Here is a 27113-nt window from a genome sequence, read left to right on the forward strand (position 1 = left end):
GTCATTGGACAAAGCTTGCAGGTGAGAAGGTGATCATATGCATCAATACCTGAAGATGGGGGTTGGGGGTTACTGACCACCAATACCATGGAAGGGAAGGAGTGGGATTGTTCAACTGACCATCAATGCCTGGGAAGTCGGCAGGGAGAATCTTTTTCCTACTGACCACAAATGCCTTGGGAAGGGGGATTCTTTCTTCCACTGATGCTAGTGCTGGGAGGGGAATTCTTCCATCAGATGATATTGTTGCTGGGAGGGGGTTCTTCCTTCTGCTGATATTGATGCTGGGAGGGTGGATTCTTCCTCCACTAATACTAAGGCTGAGAAGGAGGATTCTCCCTTCCACTGATGCTGATGGAATTATTTTTTCCACTGCAGTTACTTACGGTGAATGCTTACACCCACTGACCATGGGCATTTATTCCTTTCACTGACAATGCCTTTGCATTTTTAATGCCAGCTGCTTTACAGATGTCACAACATTTTTTTCCTCTCACAGACCAGCAGAAGGCATTGTTACATACTCCAGACCTTTGCACTCTGTATCTTGTGCTGTGTCTTCTACTCCTGATCCCTGCATTCCATGAGCTGTGTTGTACACTGGGCTTTCTTGTCAGGGAATAGGTGCAGGTAATTATCTCCCTGTTTTGTCTCCCCTATCCACATTCTCACTGTGAGGCTGGGTTCACACTTATGCGAATTGGATGCAGGTTTCCCCACATCCAATTCGTATGACAGGAGTGCGTGACCGTCTCTCAATGGAGCCGGTTCACACACCTCCAGGACGGTCGTGGTCCGCACTGGAAAAGGGACCTGTGCATCTTTGGCTCTGTTTCAGGTTCGAATTTAGGCACATATTCAATGGAGCCAGTTGACACACCTCCAGGGCGGTCGTGAGCCACACTGGAAAAGGGTCCTGTGTGTCTTAGGCTCTGTTTCAGGTCCGAATTCAGGCAAAAATTCAATGGAACGGATTCACACACCTCCAGGGCAATCGCGATACGCATTGGAAAAGAGCCCTGTGCATCTTAGGCTCTGTTTCAGGTCCGAATTCAGGCAAAAATTCAATGGAGCCAGTTCACACACCTCCAGGGCGGTTGCGGTCCGCACTGGAAAAGGGTCCTGTGCGTCTTAAATTCCGTTTCAGGTCCAAATTCAGGCAAAAATTCAATGGAGCCGGTTCACACACCTCCAGGGCAGTCGCGGCCTGCACTGGAAAAGGGTCCTGTGCGTCTTAACCACTTAAGCCCCGGAGGATTTGGCTGCTAAACGACCAGGGGGTATTTTGCGATTCGGCACTGCGTGACTTTAACGGACAATTGCGCGGTCGTGCGACGCTGTACCTAAACGAATTTGGCGTCCTTTTTTTCCCACAAACAGAGCTTTCTTTTGGCGGTATTTGATCACCTGTGCGATTTTTTGATCACGCGCTATAAACAAAAAAAGAGCGTAAATTTTGCAAAAATAGCAATATTTTTCCCTTTTTTTTTATATGAAATTCCCCCCCAAAAAAATGTAAAAATCTAAATTTTTTAACATTTTCGGCCAATTTGTTTTATGCTACATATGTTTGGTAAAAAAATCGCAAAAAGCGTATTTTGATTGGTTTGCGCAAAAGTTATTGCGTTTACTAACTAAGGGAAAGATTTTTGTCATTTTTGTTGTTTTTTTTTTTAACGCGTAATGGCGGCGATCTGCGATTTTTTTGCGGTACTGCGACATTGCGGCGGACAGATCGGACCCTTGACTGACATTTTTGACACTTTTGGGGTTACCAGTGACATTTCTACAGTAATCAGTGCTATATATATGCACTGTTACTGTAAAAATACACTGGTAGTGAAGGGGTTAACTTTATTTGAGAGGGAGGGGCTGTGTGTGTCCCTAGGGGCGTGATTCTAACTGTGATTGGCTGTGGCTTCAGCTGTATGCAGAGTGATCAACGGATCTACATAGTAGATCCATATGATCATCTCTCATACAGAGGGGAGAATGACAGGCAGCTTGTTTACACAAGCTGCCTGACTTTCTCCCTCTCCCCCGCCGATCGCAGAGTGGCCGGCGGACATCGGGTCCGCCGGTCACACGCGCGGGGGGGTCCGTGACCACGCGGGAGCGGGAGCGCGCTCGCTCCCTAGACCCTCACAAGCTAGTGACGTAGCCCTACGTCACTTTGCCTGTGAGGGGCTGACCGACGCCGTAGATAGTCGTGCGGCGGTCGGCAAGTGGTTAAGCTCCGTTTCAGGTCCAAATTCAGGCAAAAATTCAATGGAGCCGGTTCACACACCTCCAGGGCGGTCACGGTTCGCACTGGAAAGGGGGCCTGTGCGTCTTAAGCTCCATTTCAGGCAAAACTTCGGACCTGATACAGAGAACAGGGATGCACCGGACCCCCTGTGAGCCGCAGCTAGTGTGAACCTGGCCTTAAAGCAGAGTTGGAACAGTAAGGGCTCATTCACACATGGGGTGTCAAACTGTGTTGATTTGAGTTATTCAACGCAGGTTCAATGCAAGGACACAGCAAATGCTATTGCTATCCATGTGCCCAGTTCACACCAAGCAACGTGTTGGTGTGTGTTAAGGAAAAATTCAGACATACTGATTTTTTTTGTAGCGCAGAAAATAAAATGCCTCACAACACATATCAATGCATTGCAACACATCTTTACGTAAAGTTAAAAGATGAAGTGTAAGCTTTGTTTCCTTGGTGTCCATTCACACTAGTCCGACTTGTCAGGTGACTTGGTCAGCCTGACAAGTCACGCACCGTCGCGTCCCATAATGTAGTACAGGACCGGTTCTAATAGGAGTGACACAAGTTGCTCCGACTTAGAAAAAGGGTCCTGTACTACTTCGGGGCGACCTGGAGCGACTTGCATAGACATTCATTTTATGAAGTCCGTGCAAGTCGTGCCCAAGTCGCGCTGCACGCAACTTCACAGGTCGCCCCCTAAGTCGGATCGCTGTAGTGTGAACCGACGCTTACACAGAGGGCCCTAAATGCCAGTACCACTTGGAACAACCTTCTGCCCCATCCAGCCGCAGTCTACCATCGACTTTGACAGCCTGCATGCAGCTGAGCTGTGCGCTGTAACTGTTTCTCCCGTGCACAATGAAACGCTCGGAGGTACATACTGCAAATGAATATATGAGGTGCGTTTCCCCTACAGAGGTGGAACAGTTGTAAAGAAATAACACCTCAACAAGAGAAATTGAATTGATCCCATATCCCATATATAAGTCATATTACTGATGTCTTTAAAGGGCAGACAACTATTCTAAGTCCCCCTATAGGTATTACCTATAGATTCCTGATATTTCCCCTCATCAGGCCCCTAGCTCAGTTTATAAGCGTCATTGAGAACTGGGCGTAGACAGCCTCCTTCACTTCCCACATGTAAACACAGGCAGCTGCTAGAGTTTAAAAATCAGTCACTAGCTCACCACCAGCAGAACACAAGGAAAGTTTCTTTGTTGTCCTACAATCGTTCCATTCTTTCCAATCTACTAGAAGTATGGCAGAACAAGTACCACCCGAAGGAACACCTCCACCACACGGCCCTAGAGTAAGTATTTGTTTTATAGATGCTCCTCTCTATTTGTATGCAGTTGTAGAATGTACTGTAGATGAGACAAATAGGCTTACTCTCTATAGATCTTGTATCTTTACATCTGACTGGAAAAAAAAAATGCTCTTTCAAGTCTAAAACCCTTCTTCATTGGATTAATTTAGTGATCTGCATCTTGTCTTTGGATATTTGGGCCTCATTCACACAGGCGCTGGGACCTGTAGTCTGTGAATGTGTTTATGTGACTTGAGTCGCTAGGTGTTGTATGCAGGCCAGGCAGCCTGTCTTTGCACAGACCCAGTGGCTCATCCAAATTTGACTGGCATACAGGGGCATGGGCTTGAATGCGCGAGGTCTGCATTCAGGGTTCCCCTTCATGCCTGTCAAATCGGGGCAAGCTGCACACAGCACCTGGCAGCTGAAGCCGCATAAACACACAGTCCCTTCATGGACTATGCCTCAGATCTGCGTGAATGAAGCCTTAAAGTAATGGAAATTTAATTACAGTCCGTCAACAGTAATTGAATTCAAACAAGCTTGGGGCAAACATAGATTTATACTTGGACAAAAAAAAGGACAGACCATTTGTTGTGGTGTGTTTTTTTTTTTTTTGCCATCTTCTATGTTCCTATGTTAAAAATGGGGGGAGTAAAAAAAAAAAAAAAAAAAAAAAAAACAGAATCAATGTATAGAACTTTTGGGTCAGCTGACATGAGTGCATGATTAGATGTATATTCAGAAGCTGACCGCCATTGTTTACCTGAATGTTCCCTAAACATGATTCCATTATGCAACTATTTGTGGAACAAAACAAATTTTAGATCATTTTTAGCCAAATAAGGAGATTTGTCGTCTATGGGCAGCTGAACTTTTACTAAATTACTAACCAGTCACTACTATATTGCGCACAGCACTTTGTATCATACATATAATGCCATCTGCATACAAGGTCTTGTGTGTACATTTGATTTCTCAGATGTACTGAATTTAAAACAAAAGAACAATTTAAACTCTACAATTTTATGTCATCGTTTATATATAAAAAAAAAAAAACCACAAAGTCACGACAGCCTCGTACAAGCCTGCACTGACACATGTAGTTTCTATTTGAGTGCAAACGTGCGGTCATGTGCTATTGTTCTCTAATTTTTTTAATACCTGGGGGGGGGGGGGGGGTGTACATGAAGAGACTAAAACGTGAAATACTTTTTTTATTTCCCCCTTCTTCTTTTTTACACTTTTTTTTTTTTTTTTTTTTTTTTTTTTTTTTTATTATGATTCAAGTTCATGGACAAATTGTATGATTAGGAAATCAACAATGTAAACTAAATTGTTGATATTTTTTATGGTGGACTCTCATCGGAATATTAGGTAAAACCGGCTGTGTTTATGGTTATTATAGAAAGTTTCCTGAATTTGTTTGGGTTTTTTTTTTATATGCACAAGTCTCCTACAACATGTCCTTTAGTAGGTCGTTTTCACAGGATCTGGAAGTTCACACTAATTATTTGCTTAGTCTCAACTATAAACCGCAATATTTTTTTAGTTGCATGCCAGTTAATAGTTTTGGTAAAGCTTCCCATACATTTAGTCCGTTTTTTTTCATTCAACCAGCATGTTGAACAAAACCACTACCTTGATTCAGTTTCTTTTGAACCCTATATGGCCATCTTCAGTCTAAAGAAGATATCAGACTCTGTACAATTGGATTGTATAGTGTATGGCCAGCTTCACAAGTATACTTGGGCAGGACCCAGGAGTATATACAGTAGTATATTTCTATTAGAGTGTGGCCTCATAGTAAATCATCATTTGCAATTGAACACTGCTTGGCCTCTCCAAACATGACCTATCTTGGGGGGGGGAATCAATCATTTAGGGTTAGAATTTCTTGGATATCATTCAAATTTTTCCCTCTAATAAGCCAATGACAAGGATATTTCTAAAGCTGACCATACATGGTTAGATTTTCCTTCTAAACTTTCACACCAAAGTCTGAAAAATCTTTCGTCCGAGCATTCAATGATGCCATTAAGACCAAGGCCCTTTGCTATTTTAAATGGATTCTCAGACATTTTAAACAGATTTGGTCAATTTTTTAGGGAATCAATAAAATATTGCAGAAGTTTATTTAAACGTTATTTAGCCCCGTTCACACTGGTGCAACTTGTTATGCGATTTAACAGTTCCAAATTGCATGGCGAATTGCACCCTATTGTCGGCAATGGAACCGTTCAAATTGTTGGGACTCCGATTATGCGGTGCCACATCGATTTGGGCAAAAAAAAGGTTCCTGAATTATTATTTGTGATTTTTTTTTTTTTTTTTTTTTTTTCAGGTGTGAAGTGTGTAGACATCTGTGCATAAAGTGGCACAGATGTCAGGCAAGTGGCACTTGAAATTGTGCTCTACTTATTAATCCAGTTTCTCATATATGTAAACCTTTGTATTCTCTAATGCTGGCCATACACTAGCCAAAAAATCGTTCGAAAATCTGTCATATGGTCCATTTGTACGTTTTTCGTCCAGTTAATGGGCACAAATAGAAAATCGGTTAACTTTTCCGAGTCGAAAAATCGAAGGAACAGTTTTTTGGGTCCTGTCCCAAGCAATTCTGCTGCCTAATGAGTAACCTGCTATGTTTAGGGCAGCCGTTTTACATGGAATCTGGGAGACGGTGGCGATCACTGTAATAACGGTGCCTTCTTCAGTGATTTCCAGCTTCCATGGGGATTGGCAAGGTATGGCACTTACATACGCACAGGGCTTTTTTTCAGCAGGAACGTGGGGGAATGCAGTTCTGGGACCTCCAGCACTGAATGTGTGTAATAGTAAGGGGTGTGCTGGAGCTTCTATTGATGCTGGGAGATCTCTTGTTGCTGCTGGGGGCCTCTAATGTTCCTGTTGTGGGTGGTCCATTGCTTCTGTGTGAGTGGGGGGAACTATTGTGCTGGGTGAGGTCTGTTGTTGCTGAGGGGGGTCTATTGTTGCTGGTTTAAGGTCCATTGTTGCTGGGGGAGTCTAATGTTGTGTGAGGGATCTATTGTTGCTGGGGTGGGGTCTATTGTTGCTGGCTCCAGGGGATCTATTTTACTGCTTTTCTTGTTATTAGACAGGAACAAATCCCTTAAAAATTATTTAGCATCACAAAATGATACTTGGGGAAGTACTGGGAGGTTGGTAGGGCGTGGAACCAAGGGACAGTACTCAGAGGAGGGGGGGGGGGGTTCCTTTACCTATTCTCTGAGGAAAAAAAGCCCTGCATATGTACATTGGTCCAAACTGGACCAATGTTAACTATGCAAAAAAGTCAAACTTAAACTTCAGCTTTACGTCCTTGTCTTTGTGGGAATATACATAAACTGAGCTTTACTGTTTGAATAGTCCATTTTAGAATGTGTCATGTGATAGCACACACTAAGCAATCTTTAAAATATCACCATTCAGTCCTGATCGTTTTTTTTAATATTTGCTATGGAATAAGAGCAACAGATTTGCTGTATATGATAAAACGATAAACCTTAAGTAGCTTCATAGAGTGTATGTTATGGAACACTGGAATCGGGCTGTTCCATTTGGAGTAAATGTTTAACCAGTACAATGATTGTGTGGGAACTGGGTTAGATGCAATCAGTGCCTCTTCACGTTATATAGTTACCTTACACTGTGTGTCACAACCTTTTGCACACTTCAGCTCACTGTAGTAAAGGGTGTGTAGGGTTTGTAGTGTCCACCTACACAGAACTGCAAGGCAAGCATTCAGCCATAACCTTACTCATCATAAAGCTGGCCATACAGTCAATTTCAGCCGCTTCCAAAAAAAAAAAAAAAAATTTTGGGTGGCCTCATTGACACCCTCCCATCTAACATTGAACCAGGTGGAAAACGGTCACCCAAACAAGAGCTGCAGCCAATAGGTGCTGCTGTTTGGGTATTCAGTATACTACTTTATTCCCAACCACTAGATTGCTTAGGTCTGCCTAACACATAGAGATGAGTTGCCAACCACTGCAAACCACATTTCCCTCCAGGGCTGTCATCCATTACTTTATATACCACTCCAATTACAATTCATCTGTGATGAGATGTTCTGTTGTTTCAACATCCTGAAATCATCGCAGCAACACCAGTCATGCTATGCTTATACATTTTAGGTCACATGCACACAGATGCTTTCAGGCATGCAATGTAAATTGTGGGCTGTACACTAGCTGTATGCAGGTATATGCCATGCTCAGTGGCAGCTGGTGCTCAAAATTTTTGGGGGGGCGCAAACAGAAAAATTTTAATAGGCATTGCTTTGCGGCAAAAAACGCTGTAAAAAAATTGCGTGACTTTGAGGTCGCAAAAGTGTGAAAGGAGCCTTCAGTAATTAAGGTATAGTGTGCCCCCTTTCAATGCAGAGTGACCAGCGTGCGTGCCCCCTTTCAATGCAGAGTGACCAGCGTGCGTGCCCCCTTTCAATGCAGAGTGACCAGCGTGCGTGCCCCCTTTCAATGCAGAGTGACCAGCGTGCGTGCCCCCTTTCAATGCAGAGTGACCAGCGTGCGTGCCCCCTTTCAATGCAGAGTGACCAGCGTGCGTGCCCCCAATGCAGAGATCAGCGTGCGTCCCCCCAATGCAGAGATCAGCGTGCATGCCCCCTTACTTACCTAAAGCGGCGGCGGGCGGCTTCTCATCAGTCCCGGCGGCGCGTCTCCTCCAGTCCTCCCGCCTCCTCCTCGGTCAATGGCATGGGGTTTGCCTTGCGGCCAATCAGGAAGCGCGTATCGGATGCGCTTCCTGATTGGCCAGGAGGTGGATCAGTGTGGCAATAGCGAATTTTCATTCGCTATTGTCACACAATGGGTGTGCTCGGGGCGCAGTGCTCTGTGCCCCGGCTCCACCCTTTGCATCACCCTATTAGAGCCTCTGGCTCTAATCAGGTGATTTAAAAAAAAAAAAACATTCAGCTCCATGCTTCCGGCGCCCCTGCATGCAGATTAGGGGCCGGACGCATGGATGGGGGGGCGGCGCCCTCAATAGACCGGCTGCCACTGGCCATGCTTCCGTAAACCTGCTCATGTGTACATCTTAAAGTGTGGCTTTTGAGTGTTACATACAACTGGGGGGAGAAGAACCCCCTGCACACTGTCCTAGGGGAAGCAGTTTGAGGGGTGGGGGGTGCATTTGCACCATGTTGCAGCATAAATATGGGTGAAGGATGGTGTCAAAGATTGAGTTATCCCTTAAAGCGGAGTTCCGGCCTCAAATACCTTTTTTAACTAAAAATACCCGTATAATACCAATCCATCGCCCTTTACAGAACCGCTATTCTCATACTTGCAAGGTATACAGTATTGGATTTTAGTCAAAATCTTACTTTTAAAAATGCTGTCTGGGTGCGGCCATCTTGAATGTGGGCATCTGAAGCCACAGTGCTGTGTCCTTCTTCCTGATTCCAGGGAGTGTTCTGGAAGTTCTTCCTGATTCCAGCCTCCTGGGAATGATGACAAACGGCTCCCAGATGCAATGCAAAGGCGGAAGTGATCTCGGTGGCCGCGGCCACAGAGGGGGGAGAAGGAGGAAGTACAATTAATGCGCCTATGAAAATAAGGTAAGGGACCCCCGAAAAAAATTGACAATGCCCACTTGTTGATCAGCATAGCGAGCACTCCAGGAATCACTAAAGTTGCAAAATAGGCCGGAACTCCGCTTTAAATCCTCAGGGAGATGTGTTTATAGAAAATGCCAGTATTACAAAGAGTAGCCCGCTGTAGTATGAATACATAATGAGTATTAATTGGTGTTTTTTCCTCCACAGAAGTGTCCCTTTACACCTGAACAAAGGCAAGACATTAAAAAAATCATGAAGGAATGCAAAGAGGAAAGCTTTTGGTACAGAGGTACACATGTGATCTAGTATGTTTTTAATGTATAGTTGGCAGTTGACAACAAGTTCAGCAACAACCTCAATAGTCAAACCAGCCAAAGATAATTTTTGCGTTACTGGCAGTTAAAGTGTAACTAAGGGCAAAACTTTTTTTTTTTTTATTGGTTAGAGTGGAGAGAGATTATAACACTTTGTTTTTTTTTTTTTTTTTTTTGTCCCGTTAGGGGGATTCACCCTCTCTATTGTTCTTGTTACCCCTTATTACCAAAAGTGAAAAAGTATCCTAAATTTTGGGTTGTCAATAGAACAGAAAAATATAGGAAATCTTCCATTGGGGATACTAGTTCTGGTGGCGTCTCACTTTTGGAGGGATTTCCTTTTACTTCCTATTTTGTCAATGGAACAGAAAGTGAAGAAAAATCTCCCAAGTGAGATACAAATGGCAAAAATTAAAACTGATGGGGTTTTAGCCCTCCCTTATACTATACGAAATGGAAAAGAAAAAATGTTTTTAGATTTACTTTAATTACTCATTGGTAGTGCCATCTTAAGAGCATTAAAGGGCCTCAGGCACTGCCCACAAAATTACCCACAAGACTAAAACTGCAAATTATTGATAAGGCGATATTTATTGGTACAGCAATGCAAGACTAATGACAGCTTCCAAGTTCAGCGGCTGGGACCGGTGAACACACACACGGATGGGAGTCAGACTCGACTGTCCTGTGTGTGCCTGTTCCCATGGAGATGGACAGGCATTCCTGCAGTTGTGGACTCCCCCCCTCCACTGCTCAAGTGGCCTGATAGCAGCGCAGGGCCGACAGGCGCATGCCACCTGCTAAGTTCGGCGGTGGGATGAACACGGGAATCGGGACTAATGCTTGGCTGGGTCACTGGGCAGGTGGGGCCCCCCGAGCAACTGCCCAGCATGCCCATTCGGTAACATGGCCCTGTCATTGGGGCTTATTTTATGGGGGTGTAAAACCTGCTAATGATTGCCAGATCAACTGTTAGGGGGTCAGATGAGTTGACTGTCTGTGGAGTATACTCCATATTGGTGAGTGCATGATTGTGCAAATTACATTTCATGGTTTTATATTCCATTCCTGTGGCTATTTAATTCTTATAGATCCTTCTTTTTCTTAACAGCTCTGCCTCTGTCTCTTGGTAGCATGCTTGCCACTCAGGGCCTCGTTTACAAAGGTCAGTAAATCGTGTGCAATAAAATGCATCATTGTATTTGGAGGGGTGTCCAGCACAGGAGGTATCCATCACACATTCTTAAGTATGTTTCTGGCCAAAAAAAAATAAATCTGTACGTCCCTGCAAAACATGCAAGTTTCCTCAATGTTTCTCAATGTTTTATCTCTGTGTTATAAGTCATGCCAGACCACAGAACATACCCACCTTCTGTTACAGAGATGAAGAGGAAGGGAGTAAGGTATTCACTTGGAGGTTCATTTATAAAGAATTGCATGCACTTTCATTTGTGTGAATGGGGCAAGAATGAATGAAAATAGGACTATATCCTATGCTGTTCAGATGTAAAGTGAATTTAAAATATAAAATACTGCATTTGGCCATTGGATGGATCTAAGTATTATAGGATCTTAGCCCCATCTACTAATAATAATATTAATAATAATAATTCTGTATTTTCAACTTTAAATCCATAACTTGCATTCAAACAGCACAGATGCAGCCTGTTGACAATCATTTATGCCCCATTCATACATATACATGCACTTTTACTGGTTGAATGGCTCAGCATTTGTATTTTATTTATTTTTTAATCTAAATCAACCACTTTGGTGTTAATATTTGCCATATATTTTTGGTTTTAGGTTTTCAGACATTTTGGGCTGAAACCTTTTTTATTTATTTATTTTTTTCCTGTTTTGATAATTTAGCATTTGAATACCACCATATATCACATGACCTGAAGAAATTTCTCCCTACTTGATGTTGCTGCACACATATTAATTTTTGCTGTTCATGCCTGCACAAAAAGCCCCCAGACTTGTATTAGGCTGTACTCTAAGGTCCGCAATGGGGGCCTCCGCATTTCCTTCCAAGCAAGTTTGCTTTAAGTAATGACAAAAAGTGATTTCTGGCTTTAATGTCTGTATCCCACAATGACAATTGGATCATTTTTGTCTCTTTATAGGATATCTGTCAGCAAACAAAAGGTTTGGATCCCTACCAAAAGTTGCTTGTAAGTATACAATTACATGCAGATTTAAATTTTCACGTTTTCCAGCAGCTAGGTCTGCCCTCATTTTATCATTTCAATTGAACACTGCTCATAATCTGGGGTGGTGGATTTTACTATATTATAGGTTTATTAATGAGTGAGGAAGGGTAGGGTCTTTTTCATTATTTAAAGTGGAACTTTAGGCCCTGTTCACACCTGAGCGTTTTTCAGCTCTTAAAACGCTCATCTCTGAAGTCTCAAAACGCCCAACAAGCAAAATCTCATTCATTTCAATGGCCCCTGTTCACATATGAGCTTTTTGTTGCCTGAAGCTCAAAAAAGTACATAAGCTACTTTTTTGGCAGATTCCAGGCATTTTTGTTAGATGTCAATGCCTGGCTCCAAACGCCTGAAAACGATACCCTCAGGTGTGAATGGAGCCTTAGCAAAAAGAATCTAACAAATTCTAACCATTTCACCGTTTTGGCTGTCTGAAATTTCTTTGAACTTCCCAACTCAGGAAGAGAAGGAAGTTAAAAGACATTTTCCCTAAGTAAGGGCAGTCCCCACCTTTGACAGATGTCACTGAAAAGAGTCCTTGTTAGGAGATTTCTCCTCTAATAAACCCTTTTCTATTATCCAAGTAAAATTGGCTGCTAAGCGGGGTTAAAAAGTGAGCACACCCTCACATTTTTGTAAATATTTTATATCTTTTCATGTAACACTGAAGAAATTACACTTTGCTACAATGTAAAGTAGTGAGTGTACAGTTTGTACAACAGTGTACATTTTCTGTCCCCTCAAAATAGCTCAAAACACAGCCATTAATGTCTAAACCACTGGGAACAAAAGTGCTGTGGCTGCGTGCTGCAGTTCAGTTTCAGGGTCTTGGCAATCTTCTTATAGCCTAGGCTATCTTTATGTAGAGCACCAATTCTTCTTTTTTTCAGATCCTCAAGAGTTCTTTGCCATGAGGTGCCATATTGATCTTCCAGTGACCAATATGAGAGAGTGAGAGCGATAACACCAAATTTAACACACCTACTCCCCATTCACACCTGAGACCTTGTAACACGAATGAGTCAAATGACACCAGGGAGGGAAAATGGCTAATTGCGCCCAATTTGGACAATTTCACTTAGGGATGTACTCACTTTTGTTGCCAGTGGTTTAGACATTAATGGCTGTGTTGAGTTATTTTGAGGGCCGTCTCCAAAGGCGTTTCAGAGAATTTGACAGCACATCCAACTGACCTCACAACTGCAGACCATGTGTAACCACACCAGCCCAGGACCTCCACATCCAGCATCTTCACCTCCCAAAATCATCTGAGACCAGCTGCTTCAACAATCGATTTGCATAACCAAAGAATTTCTGCACAAACTCTCAGAAACCTCATCAGGGTCTTTACCTGACTGCAGTTGGTCGTCGTAATCGACTTGAGAGGGCAAATGCTCACATTCGATGGTGTCTGGCACTATGGAGAGGTGTTCTGTTCAGGAATGAATCCCAGTTTTCACTGTACAGGGCAGATGGCAGACAGCGTGTATAGCGTTGTGTGGGTGAGCGTATGGGCAGGCGTATGTTATTGCCAACGAACAAAGGTGCATTTTATTGATGGCATTTTAAATACACAGAGATATCGTGATGAGATCCTGAGGCCCATTGTTGTGCCCTTCATCCACGACCATTCCCTCATGTTGCAGCATAATGCACGACCCCATTTTGCAAGGATCTGTACACAATTCCTGGAAGCTGAAAACATCCCAGTTCTTGCATGGTCAGCATACTCACCGGACATGTCACCCATTGAGCATGTTTGGTATTCTCTGGATCGGCGTATACGACTGCGCGTTCCAGGTCCTGCCAGCATCCAGCAACTTCGCACAGCCATTGAAGAGGAGTAGACCAACATTCCACAGGCCACAATGAACATCCTGATTAACTATCTTCGAAGGAGATGTGTTGTATTGCGTGAGGCAATTGGTGGTCACATCAGATACTTACTGGTTTTCGGCCTCCAACCCAATACAGTAAAACTGCACATTTTAAAGTGGCCTTTATTGTGGCCAGCCTATGGCACACTTGTGCAATAATCCTGCTGGATTGGATTTTCTCCTAATCCTGGTTTGGCTGTATTTCTCCCATTTGTTAATAGGTGGCACTGTTACCTTTTGGCATTAGCGTGATGAATTACAGTGAGTCAGGTTATGAATATGTATGTTTCTCTCAGCCAATCGTAGTCGTTGAGATGCTGGGAGAAGCTCTTTTTTTTTTTTTTTTTTTTTTTTTTTGAGGAACTTGGGTGATTAGTGTCTTTTCCACCCAGACCCCTGTCTGGGTGGATGTGTGAGGAACAGCTGCTCCTGGGTATGCCTGAGGCCTAACCATGTGCTCAGGGCTCTGTAAGGGAGAGCCTGCACACTGCTTGGAAGCATGAAGGGAAGGATAGAGACCTGGGATGAAGTACCAGAGGTGACTCTGCCATGGACTGGGGAACCATGGAGAGCCTGGTAAGGCATCAAGATGGAATCGTCCACACAGAGTTCCTCCTGCACCTTCCGTGAGTTGCATACTGTTGCTATAGGAGACTGGACCCAGGGGGGAGGTGTTACCTCCCAGGTCAGTCCACACCTTAAAGGCTCTTTTTCTTTACTGCTGTCTGCCTATTCTACATTTTTGTCTAAGGGGTCTGCCAAGCTGGCATTTTTGACTCAGGGTGTCCTGTGCCCTACCCTTTTTTGTTCCTGTTGTGAGAAATAAATGTATTTTTGTTCAAGCATAAAAGTGACTGGCGTTCATCTTTCTATCTTGTACACCACTCACCATGCCTAGTAATCTGCACCCTGAGGAGGAATGCTGGCCCTCCCTGTTTCTAGGGGTCACCACCAGGCCTCTGGAGGTTAGGGGGGGCGCTACACACATTTAGCCAGATTTGTGAACAATATTTGAAGGAAATAGGCCTTGTGTACATAGAAAAAGTCTTAGATCTTTGAGTTCAGCTCATGAAAAATGGGGGGGGCAAAAACAAGTGTGTGTGTGTGTGTGTGTGTGTGTGTGTGTGTGTGGTGGTTTTTATATAATTTTGTTCTGTGTAATAAAGTCCTAATAGATGCTTCCAAGGATCCGTTCAGGTCTTAAAGACCTAAAGGCATTTTTCTCCAGAATCGGAACAGAAGAGTTCAAAAATAGTGCAAATCTTTTTAATAAAATCAATAAAGGCAAACTCACAAGAAATTGAGCTGAAAACCTGCACCAGTATGACAAGAGCAGCTCTGTTCACGGTTTCTGATAATAAAATAGACATGAAAACCCAGCGTGCTTCGTTACAGCCAAATTTCCTCTGGAGTGGTGATTGGCAACTTGCACCTCCTTTCTTTTCTTTCAGCTCCATTACTCAATTCTCCTTCTGGAAATTTGAGTTGTCTAGCTGTCATGTTGATCCTTTATCCTCAATACTTTGAGTCTAGTAAATCAAAGAATTCTGGCTTCTCAAAAGCACCAACGTGAGAGGAAGTCGGACAATTAACATTTTTTCAGAAGGAGGTCCACAATGGAAGCTCCTGTGTTTCCTCACAACACTGGTTTATTTTAAACCTGAACTCAAAGCAAACCGCTAATACATAGCTGAAATACATACTGTATTAGCTGGGTGCTGTTTTTGCAGACAGATGTTTTACTCCATCCAGTTCTAGATGTACACAGTGATGTCAGAGCCAGGTTGGAGAGTTGACCTTTCTCTACTGTAAATAGCCACCTCCTCATCACCAGCTTGAGGGAGTTGCAGCAGCATGCTAATGTGTAATTCCTTTGTTCACTCCACTCCCTCCTACTATAGGATCCCCATTGCCAACCCATATGCACTACACCTAAAGCCCCATACACACGCGTCGAAAATTGGCAGGGAATTTTCGGCCAACGTCCGATCTGCCGATTTTCGGCTTGTTAGTATGATGCTTCCGACAACCAACTCCGACTTTTCGGCCGAAAAAAAATCTGGTGTGCAGACTATAAAATTTTTGTTGGCCGTCAACACAACGGCCGATTTTCGTGCAGTCAGTACAGATTTCGTCAGGGAAAAATCTGATGAGCAAGTCTGGGCATGCTCAGTGAAGAAAAAACACAAAGAAAACAAACCAACACATGACATCACTTCTGAAGTAGAATTTTGTTGGCCGAGAAAATTTGTGTGCAGTCTATGCACATTCCAACCAACAAAACACAACTTGGACAAAAGTCGGACGATCGGTCAGCCGATAATCGTTGCGTGTGTACGAGGCTTTACCTGATTAGTATTAGTGCTGCATCTCCCCGGCCTAGACTGAGTGCTGCTGTACAGGTGTACAGGGGGTGACAGGAGGTCAGGCCAATTGATCAAAGGCAGGTACTAGTAGGCAGTACAAGAAAAATGTAAAGCCTAACTTAAAAAAAAAAAACAAAACCAATCCAGAACATTATTTACTATCGATCTGACATGTCCCTTGTGCTGCTAACTCCTGCAATAGTTGAAATCTTCCTACTTCAATCAATCCCCACCCCTGCCGCTGTAGTCTTCTGGTGCAGCTGGGGTTACTAGAGCCACTTATTAAGCATGTCGACTATGCCTGCCCTTTTAGCCAACCACCTTCATTCATAGAAGCTGTACTATAGTGTCCACAAATAATATGCGCTATATGAATGAAGGAGGAGGACTTTCATTCATTTGCCCATTCATAGATCATTTTTTATTTACAGAAGCTATAGTACAGCTTCCATGAATGGAAGGGGGTGAAAAGGGAAGGGTATAGTCAGCCCTCATGAAGAGTGCCTGTCTTAGGTCTGGTAACCCCTGTCGCACCAGAAGAGTACAACAGTGGAGGTGAGGGTAGGATCATAGGAGGATTTCAACAAATACAGGAGCCAGCAGTGTGAGGGACACATCGGACTGGATAGTAAGTAATGTCCTTTTGTGCTGACTTTTTTTTCAAGTAAACCAGCCTTTAATAACAAAATAATTGCAACTGGTATCTTCTATGTACCCGGGGTTCAGCTTTAGATCTAATTCTCAGATAATTGCACAATATTCCAAAATAAACATTTTTTTTTTTTTTTTTCTTTAATGGTCATCCAATCTCAGTTTAGATATTTATGTAAGATGGTAAAGGCTGTTTTTTGATGACCACATTTGTTGTTAATTTGAGAGCTGAACTTAGGACGCTGTATACCTCGTGTTTATGGAAAAATATGGTACAGATCTTACCTGCTGACTTTCTAGTATAATGCCCAGTTTACCTTCATGTCCATGGGTCAAAGCACACTTTATTGAGGACATAATGGTAATCTTATGAATTGTCACCCTTAGTGGCTGGTTTCCTGGGTTTTGTTGTCGGAAAGATTTCATACATGGGAGCTTGCCAGAAAAAGTTTCAAAACACCGGTATGGATAAAATGTTTCAAGCTGGTTTTGTTCCTGGCATTGGAGGTGGATTCGGTCCAGGATTTTTTGGAAAACATCACAAGTAAGTGCCATAAATGTATTTCTTTTTTTTTTTTTTTTTAGAAAATAAGACTTATCCTATTCTTGGTGTAAAAGAAGAATCTAGGAATTAAAACAGAAACGTTTACCTTCTCCAGGGAATACTGCAAACTGCACAGAGCCCCTACAGGCTAGAGGACTAACTTGCCTCTACAGGCTGCACTGGGGAGGAGGTGATGTCTCCTGATTTCAGGGTGAAGTGGGAAGAGATCCGGCCTCTCCTCCTCTCTGCATGTCTCTGAAACGGTGACATAGGGAGCAGTGGTGGAGTATGCAGTGACAGTGATTTGGGGGAAGGGGTAGCAGGTCGGCAAAAAGGTGCAGTGTCTGGTGAGGGGGTTTCCCCAGTATGTGCTTTCCAAATCATTGTTTTCATGATATAAACTTCCAGGTTATTGGATCTCAGCTACATTAGGAGTCTTTCACACGAGCATTCAGTCTGGGTCTGTCTGTCAGATTTTTCATGGAACCGAAGGTTTGTGACATTTTTGTTGAAGAAAACGGATGTCTGTTTTTAGGCAAGAAACATTTTTATTTTTTATGTTTATATTTTGTCCACCTATAATTTTTTTTTATTATTAAATAAATATATACAAACCCAATTCCAAAAGTTGGGACACTGTACAAAGTTGTGTGTAAAAAAAAAAAAAAAAAAAAAAAAGAAAAAATTTACTAATTTACAAATCTCAAACTAATATCTATATTATATTGTGAATAAAATAACATATCAAATGTTGAAAGTGAGACATTTTGAAATGTCATGCCTAATATTGGCTCATTTTGGATTTCATGCGAGCTACACATACCAAAAGAGTTGAGATAGGTAGCAATAAGAGGCCGGAAAAGTTAAATGTACATATAAGGAACAGCTGGAGGATCAATTTGCAACTTATTAGGTCAATTGGCAACATGATTGGGTATAAAAAGAGCCTCTCAGAGTGGCAGTGTCTCTCAGAAGTCAAGATGGGCAGAGGATCACCAATTCCCCCAATGCTGGGGCAAAAAATAGTGGAGCAATATCAGAAAGGAGTTTCTCAGAGAAAATTTGCAAAGAGTTTGATGTTATCATCATCTACAGTGCATAATATCATCCATAGATTCAGAGAATCTGGAACAATCTCTGTGCGTAAGGGTCAAGGCTGGAAAACCATTCTGGATGCCCGTGATCTTCGGGCCCTTAGACGGCACCGCATCACATACTGGAATGCTACTGTAATGGAAATCACAAACTGAGCTTAGGAATACTTCCAGAAAACATTGTCGATGAACTCAATCCACCGTGCCATTGGCTGTTGCCGGCTATAACTCTATAGGCCAAAAAAGAAGCCATATCTAAACATGATTCATAAGTGCAGGCGTTTTTTCTCTGGGCCAAGGCTCATTTAAAATGGACTGTGGCAAAGTGGAAAACTGTTCTGTGGTCAGACGAATCGGAATTTGAAGTTCCTTTTGGAAAACTGGGACGCCATGTCATCCTGACTAAAAAGGACAAGGACAACCCAAGTTGTTATCAGCAATCAATTCAGAAGCCTGCATCTCTGATGCTATGGGGTTGCATGAGTGCGTGTGGCATGGGCAGCTTACACATCTGGAAAGGCACCATCAATGCTGAAAGGTATATCCAAGTCCTAGAACAACATATGCTCCCATCCAGACGTCGTCTCTTTCAGGGAAGACCTTGCATTTTCCAACATGACAATGCCATACCACATACTGCATCAATTACAACATCATGGCTGCGTAGAAGGATCTGGGTACTGAAATGGCCAGCCTGCAGTCCAGATCTTTCACCCATTGAAAACATTTGGCGCATCATAAAGAGGAAGATGCGACAAAGAAGACCTAAGACAGTTGAGCAACTAGAAGCCTGTATTAGACACGAATGGGACAACATTCCTATTCCTAAACTTGAGCAACTTGTCTCCTCAGTCCCCAGACATTTGCAGACTGTTATAAAATGAAGAGGGGATGCCACACAATGGTAAACATGGCCTTGTCCCAACTTTTTTGAGATGTGTTGATGCCATGAAATTAAAATTCAATTTATTTTTCCCTTTTTAAAATGTATACATTTTCTCAGTTTAAACATTTTGATATGTCATCTATGTTGTATTCTGAATAAAATATTGAAAATTGAAACTTCCACCCACATCATTGCATTCTGTTTTTTACAATTTGTACAGCTTTTTTGGAATCGGGGGGTGTAATAAATATATACACACACACACACACAGTAAAACCTTGGTTTGAGAGTAACTTGGTTTAAGAGCGCTTTGCAAGATGAGCAAAATTTTCAAATAAATTTTGACTTGATATACAAGTAGCCTCAAGTCACAGCTGAGTATAAAAGAGAAAAGAGGCGCCTCTAAGTGTAGCAATATGGTTATATTTAATGAAGGTACAACATTTAGCAACTCACATGGTTGATGATTGGAACAGGCACATCTAAGTATGCAGGCATCAGGGGTAAAGCTGTCCACATAGACCGTCCTCCACACCGCCATCTACGTCCCGGTCAGGATTAGAGACTGGCAGCCGGCGGTGCAGAAGATAGTCTAGGTGGACAGCTTTAACCCGGATGCCTGCATACTTAGATGTGCCTGTTTTATTCATCAACCATGTGAGTTGCTAAATGTTGTACCTTCATTAAATTAAACCATATTGCTACACTTAGAGGCGCCTCTCTTCTCTTTGATACTCTGTAGCTCCTGCTGGATTTTGCTTCTAATCCCCTTGTGGAGGCTGCCATGTGTGGATGGACATTTTATGGTTACACAACCTATCGCAATGCTATAATCTTTTTATATGGACTATAAACTGAAGGACTTATGAATAAATGGTTGTGGAACGAATCATCTGAGTTTCCATTATTTCTTATGGGGAAATATGCTTTGATATAAGAGTGCTTTGGATTACAAGCATGTTTCCGGAACGAATTATGCTCGCAATCCAAGGTTTTACTATATATATATATATATATATATATATATATATATATATATATATATATATATATATATATATATATATATATATATATATATATATATATATATATATATATATATATATATATAATAAAATCTGACTTGGAAGACAGATGTATAAGCTGAAGTAAAGATTTAGTTTTCATGTGTGTCCTGGCTCCACCTCTTCGGCAAGTGCCCTGATCCCGAGAGCTACACATTTCCTGAATTTGCATTACAGGAAAATGCAGCATGCTCCTATAATAATAATATTTTTTTTTATTTTTTTATTACTGCAATGATGTGAACTATGCCCATAGGATTACCTTGATTTTTAACTGTCAACACAGTGGGATGCAGTTAGCTGCATTTTGGACTGCACTCCAATTGCATACAGTCTAAAATCCAGGCTATCCTATGGGGATAGTTCACACTATTGCAGTGCAGAACAGTACAGTGCAGCGCAGAAAAGTACAGTATGCTACTTTTTTTTTTTTTTTTTTTTTTTTCTGCACTGCAAACGTGCAAAAACGCATGGAAATGCACTGCAATGCATCACAGTGCACATAGAAGCCCAAGGAGAGAAGAAGGAAGTGACCTTGAAGGACAAATGCAGATAGAAAAACGCGCATCAACCGCACGTAGAACGCACATCAAATACATGCAAATGCACAAGGAAACAATGCGCAGTTACTTGCAGCTTCCGGTGTAAAAGAGGCCAGAGTTTAAAAAGTTGGACATTTTTACTCTCAAAAGAATGATCATGCATTACATTGAAAACTCATATTGTCTTATGGTTTGATTTGAATGTAAAGGAGACTTTATTCAAACTGCATTTTCTAAATGTTTCTTCCACTTCCCATTGTGCTGATCTGACCCACTCTTCCCCTCTTCCACTGTATACTCACGCTGGCACCAATAGGCTGCAATGGTTACCTTTTGGCAGGCACATATTCTACTTCCTACTGCCTGTGCAGTAGAACCCCATAGACTTATCCATCTCCCAGCCCCATAGAAATCTATAGGGTTCTACTGCAAATGCACACTGGAAAAGGGAAAACAAAAAAAGGATGAAAGCTTTATTCCTGTACCTACTGTGACCTTTCTGTTCCCCAGGCACTGTCACCACCACTGTGAGGAATGTAAGAAGAAATGCGCCGAGGAATGTAAGAAGAAATACTCTAAGGATAAAGAACAGACTGCACAGCCCCCCTCTTCTACCTCCTGAACTCATGTAAGCTTGCTGCTAATGATATGATAGCTAGAAGCTCCCCTGTTATTCTCTACATGCATGCACATGACCCACTGGGGGAGATGATAAAATGCTTTTATCTAAAGCCAATATTTTTTTTTTTTTTTTTTTTACTTTTTTGGGTAGAGTAGGAGACCCATCGGGTTGTCACCAAAATAAGTGTCTCCATCCATTGGAAGATTCTCCCTTTTTTATTCTTGTTCTCTTGGCAACTCAAAATTTGAAATTTTTCCTTACGATTCCCTCTTCAGTGTTCGTGGTCACCAGGTAACACTCAGTGGGTGAAGCTACCTAGCCGGATTGGTTTAGCAGGTAGGACATAAATGCATTACTGACCCCTGGTAATATAATCCCTAGAATTCATAAAGACTGGCCCAGGGAGATTTTGTGAAGTGTCTAGCATTGGTTCTTTACAGTGGTGTAGCATGTGCAAAATTCATGTACTTGTCTGGAGCTTGTACTTGACTTTGACACATGTTGTGGCACTTTTAGAATGCATGTGAAACACTTTAGCAAAATCTGTCTGCACCAGTGTCTATTAGTCCAAAGGGGAGTTGGTTTTGATTAGCTCCACTTTCATAATGTCTGAATGGTTGGTATTTTATTTTCAGTTTGGTGCATTTTAGAACTAACTGAATTTTGTGCAAGAGTTGCTGCCAGAACCAAAAGTGTCGCTGATGATTTTGGCACAATACATAAATAGGGATTAACACCATAAAAGTGGCGCAGCAGCTTTATTGAATTTCCTTTCAATGTATTTTGTGATTGCTATGCCACACCTTTTTAGTCTTTCCACACAAAGCTACAGCCTGTAGTGACTTGATTTGCTGCCCCAAACAAGTAGCAAATACAGATTTCTTACTTCACTGGCTGAGAGCATTTCAAGTTAGTGACTCAGAAAGATTTCAAAAGGTCAGCACAGCAGCTAGGCAGTTGGCATTTTCAGGAGGTAGACAATGGCAGCCTCTCTACTTGGCTTTGGCTCCTTTTTTTTTTTTTTTTTTTTTTTTTTAGGCTTTCTTTTGTTTTCACCTGGTGATCCAGCCAGTAAGTCCTGGTTCACACTGGTATGATGCGGGAAACCCTGCGATTCAGTGCCGGCACCTGCATCGCACCAGAATTGCACAGTGGTTCACACTGAGAGTTGGGAATCACTGGGGGTGTAACTGTAATGTCAAGGACTCTTTCTCTCCCCCCCCCCCCCCCAGAAAAGTACACAGATCGCAATGCGAACTGTGAAATGGTGCAGGAATTGGATTGCATAGGTGCATGAGATCAGATTCCAGCACAAAAAAAAGGGGTCCTGCACCATTTTGGTGCAAATACGATGCAATTACAGCCAGTACAGTCTGTATGGCTGAAATCTCATCACACAGACATTGCATGTGACCTGCACAGCAATGCGGTGCAAATCGCATGCAATGTCTGGAATCGCACTAGTGTGAACCTACATTAAGTTTGTTTTTCAACTGGATAAGCTATCCTGCAGATGTAGCAGTTACAGGGTTGAGACAAACTATTTGGCAGTGGTACTTAACAGTGTTGAGCTTTAATATTTAATTTAAAACCTTTTTCCCAAAAGGATCAAAACTATTTGCTGTAACTGCTTAAAAAGTATTATCTGGAGTTTGTCTTCAATTAGTTTATAGGTATAGCTATTTAAAACCTAGAAAATAATTGTCTATACTTGTTAAAATCCAGTAATACACTGTCTCACCCTGCTCTGCACATGCTCGGTTGCTCCCCATTTTTAGGCATTGATGAATTTGTGGAGGCCGATCTGCCAACAGCCTTAAAGCTGAATTAAACCCTCCTATTCTTTACAGCAGGGGTCTTCAAACTATGGCCCTCCAGTTGTTCAGGAACTACAATTCCCATCATGCTTTGTCTTGTCTGTGCATGTCAGGGTTTTACAATGCCTCATGGGATGTGAAGTTCTGCAACAGCTGGAGGGCCGTAGTTTGAGAATCCTTGCTTTACAGCCAAGGAAGCTGCTTCTATTTGATCAGCAACTGTCATGGTGCTGCACATGTGATCAGTTTATGACTCCAGCCATTTAATAGTTTGGTTGAGGATACAAGAAAATGTAACCGTTTGCAATCCCGATGTTCCAGGAACCTAACTGCTTTTTGAAACCATTAAATTGATGGGTTTAGTTCCGCTTTATAACTTACTGCTGTTCAGGGGCTCTGGGCTTCAGCAAAATGGCAGCCTCCAGCAAGAAGAAACTGGAGCAATGCTGGAAGTGGTTAGCAGAATTATTAATGTGGAATGTATGTTCCTTGCTAAAGAACAATATTTTTTAATCAAGTAGTTATAGGTGAAGTTCTGCTTTAAATGAAGGACAAATTCAATGGAAGCCAAAGAAGCATTCTGCTTCCTGTAATTGATGTAATTCATAGCAGAGTTGTAGTGGAATGTAGTAAGAGTAAACTTGTCTTGAGAGAGATGGAGATCTAGCGCTAGTTGCTTGGCTGTTATACTGACCCCCTAACTTCAATAGTCCCTGGCCTGAACAAGTATGCAGGCAAGTAAGGAACACCTTACACCTGGTTAGAGATGAAGAGGCAAATTGTGAATTTTTTTTTTTCCGTCTGTTCTTTTTTGGAGATTTCCCTTCAACTCCTGTCCAGGAAATCCTACAGGAGGTAAGAGGAGATCCCTTAAAAGCAAAAGGATATCCCCTATTAGACAGTTGTAACTGGAACTAGTGCCCCCTTTAAAAAAAAAAAGAGAAATTTTATATATATATATATATATATATATATATATATATATATATATATATATATATATATATATATATATATATATATATATATATATATATAATTTATTTTTTTTTTTTCCCCTTCCCTCACCTCCTCTTATGCCTCGTACACAAGCAACGATTATCGGCCGACCGCTCGTCCGACTTTTGTCCAGAGTGGTGTTTTGTTGGTTGGAATGTGCCTAGACTGCACACGAATTTACTCGGCCAACAAAAATCTACTTCTGAAGTGATGTCATGTGCTGGTTTACTTTCCGTGTGTTTTTTTTCTTCTCTGAGCATGCCCAGTCTTGCTCATCAGATTTTTGTCTGCCGAAATCTGTACTGACTGACGGAAAATCTGCCGTTGTGTTGTTGGGCAACAAAAATTTTATAGCATGCACACCAGATTTTTTTCAGCCGAAAAGTCGGAGTCGGTTGTCGGAAGCATCATACTAACAAGCCGAAAAACGGCCGATCGGCCGTTGGCCGAAAATTCCCGGCCAATAATCGATGCGTGTGTACGGGGCATTAGACAACTCAAAGATTTCCCACCACTTTCTTGTGGTCAACAGGACAAACCTGGAAAGGATAAATCTCCCCAGCAGGGACAAGGACAAAAAAAAAAAAAACTGACAGTCTAACCCTTCTACACTCCATCCAAATAAGTTTTGGCTTTACATACTTATTAAACAAGAGGATTAGCACTGGAGTCAGACAGCTAGGATTTTTAGAACGAGAGGCTAGCAATGGCAGCCCTGAATTCTCTGATGACAAATTACTTTTAAGAAGGAGACAGTTTCAAGATAAAGCAAGATTTTAATATTCGTTTCGGCAAAAGTGCTTAGATCAGACGTAGGATGGCTGCAATTAAAGAACTTGATGATCATTTTGTCAAGATAGATGGAAGTGATAGAAATAGAAGCCCATAATTATATCCCTGCAGTACAGTATGATGATGATTGGATATTGATTGGTAGCGGAAGTTTGCTTCATTATTCACCGTTTAAAATCTTGCCTAGTGCAGGCTCGTATCCGCCATGTGTGTAAATATCTTCTGTAAATGGCAAGCAGAACCCTACATGAGCAAAATATAAACACAGGTTTCCAAATACCTACATTAAAAAAAAGAACATGCTGGACACTGTGTACTGCGCCTTTTCTCTTACTTCAGTAATCCAGATAGCCAGCAAGGATTTTACATGTTTGTCATGCAAGATAATAAACAGATAAAAGTTAGCTATTTTACAGTCCTAGCACAGACATACACACCCCAACCAAAACAAATCCTAAATAAAAATTGAGGCTGCAATTGTAGATCTAAATTCATAAAAATGCCAACTGCCTGGTTGTCATGTGACCCTAATTGATTGGGTTGCTTCATGAGACTTTCCTCTGACTTTTATCATCAGTGTCATTGTCTTAGGACAGTTACTCAAAGTGTGGTAACTCCTTCATAATAGGTTAACTTTATATTACATTTAACTTTCTTTGATTTTCAGCTTTGTCACTCTACATTTGGTGAACAGTCTTTATAAATGATGCTAGTTACGGAGACCGCTTTTGTCAATAATCCAAAAATGTGCTTTCCATTTTATCTGGTAGTCTGTATACCCAGTTTGGAACTCTAGTTTGCACACACAAAAATATGTTCTTGGAACAAGGCAGTTCTTATGCACAGTTTCTGGCAATTTTGAAATCTTTTCTTCTGTTTTTTTCCTAGATTTGATCACAACATGGATACAGCGACACAAGCATTTGGTGTACCCCTCTGTTATATTTTTGTATTTGCAATAAAATATATTAAAACATCAATTGCTTTTTCTGTTTATTCTCTCTTATAGGGAACAGTATATAACAGTATGGGTAAGTGTGCACTAACTAGCTACTATCTTACCATCATACACTTACACCACCTAGTGGTTAAAATGCAATATGCAACAGAAAGCTATAGCTAGTATACTTTCTATCATGAAGACATCTATTCCGTTCAGTGCATTGTCACAGTAACTGAGCAAAAATATTCTCTTTTGGTTTTTAGTAGCATTCTTATGCCTAATAAACAACTATTAAAGGTTTGATTCCCAGCTGTTGTGGAATGTGCTGCCAGCTCCAAACTTTGCCTGGGTAGTAACTTTGTTTCATCCAGTCATTTTAGTAATTTGTCTGGTATTTTGTCTTCATACTGGCTACTGCCAATGCAGCAATCCCATAGTTCACAGTAGGTAAAACCTACAACTATCTTTGTTGATCTGTTAATAAAAATAAAATAAAATGACATGCACAAGCCTATGCATTTCAATGGTGAGAAATGACGCCAATGATAAACCCACTCTGGATTTCTGTGGCCGATTTGATTTGCACTGACAGATGAGAAACCCACTTGACACAAATTTATTCAGCAGAAAATTTATTAATTTTCTTCTACATATGATTTTCAGAAAGTGTATAGGACACTCCATATAGGTATTCAATTTTAACAGCAGTATTTGTAAGACAAACCTTGCACTTTTCCAGAGGCATAGCGTCCAAGAAAAGCTTTACTATAATAGTGTTTTTAAATCCAGTCTACTAAAATACATAGCCTGTATGGGTCCAGCATACACCTTAATGGTCCTGGCTGCTGTATATAGCGTAAAGTCAGCAGAAGCTGACAAACTTTACATGAGTACATTGGGTAGAGAGCATGAAGTGGTTGTTAACCCTCACATATACTCAGTGAAGTGAATAGCCTCAGATGAAACAAATCCTCCTACAGAAGTTTTACTTGTATATCTGCTGTCTTCCCCCTTCTACACTCTTTTAAAAGTGCAGATAGTGTTAAAAATCTTTCTTCTTCTGCCAGCAGTACATAGGGAAGGGTGGAGAGACTGCACTTACACTGAGTGAGAGCTGATTGGAGGAAAGGGACACAACCCCCTCTCCACATAGGCAGAGGAACGCAGGAACATGCAGAGCTGTACTGTATTCTTAATAGACAAGCTCAGTGCTTATTT

General features: G+C 41.7%; 1 protein-coding gene across 1 annotated transcript; it reads left to right on the forward strand.

Annotated features, from left to right (window-relative positions):
• Positions 1–3402: 3402 nt before the first annotated feature.
• On the forward strand, positions 3403–21351 carry OCIAD2 (OCIA domain containing 2). The gene is made up of 6 exons (XM_082270175.1): positions 3403–3566; positions 9373–9454; positions 10591–10644; positions 11609–11656; positions 16977–17133; positions 21233–21351. Exons 1-6 carry the CDS (start codon positions 3516–3518, stop codon positions 21342–21344), a joined length of 504 nt encoding a protein of 167 aa, XP_082126301.1. The 5' UTR covers positions 3403–3515; the 3' UTR covers positions 21345–21351.
• Positions 21352–27113: the final 5762 nt, after the last annotated feature.

This window comes from Pelophylax lessonae (assembly GCF_965119305.1).
Source record: "Pelophylax lessonae genome assembly, chromosome: 1".
NCBI classification, from domain to species: domain Eukaryota; kingdom Metazoa; phylum Chordata; class Amphibia; order Anura; family Ranidae; genus Pelophylax; species Pelophylax lessonae.

Coding starts and splice junctions, on each gene's coding strand:
- OCIAD2 (XM_082270175.1), top strand. CDS start 3,516: ATGGCAGAACAAGTACCACCCGAAGGAACACCTCCACCACACGGCCCT. Junction 9,455..10,590: donor GGAAAGCTTTTGGTACAGAG/GTACACATGTGA, acceptor TTTTCTTAACAG/CTCTGCCTCTGTCTCTTGGT. Junction 10,645..11,608: donor TCAGGGCCTCGTTTACAAAG/GTCAGTAAATCG, acceptor GTCTCTTTATAG/GATATCTGTCAGCAAACAAA.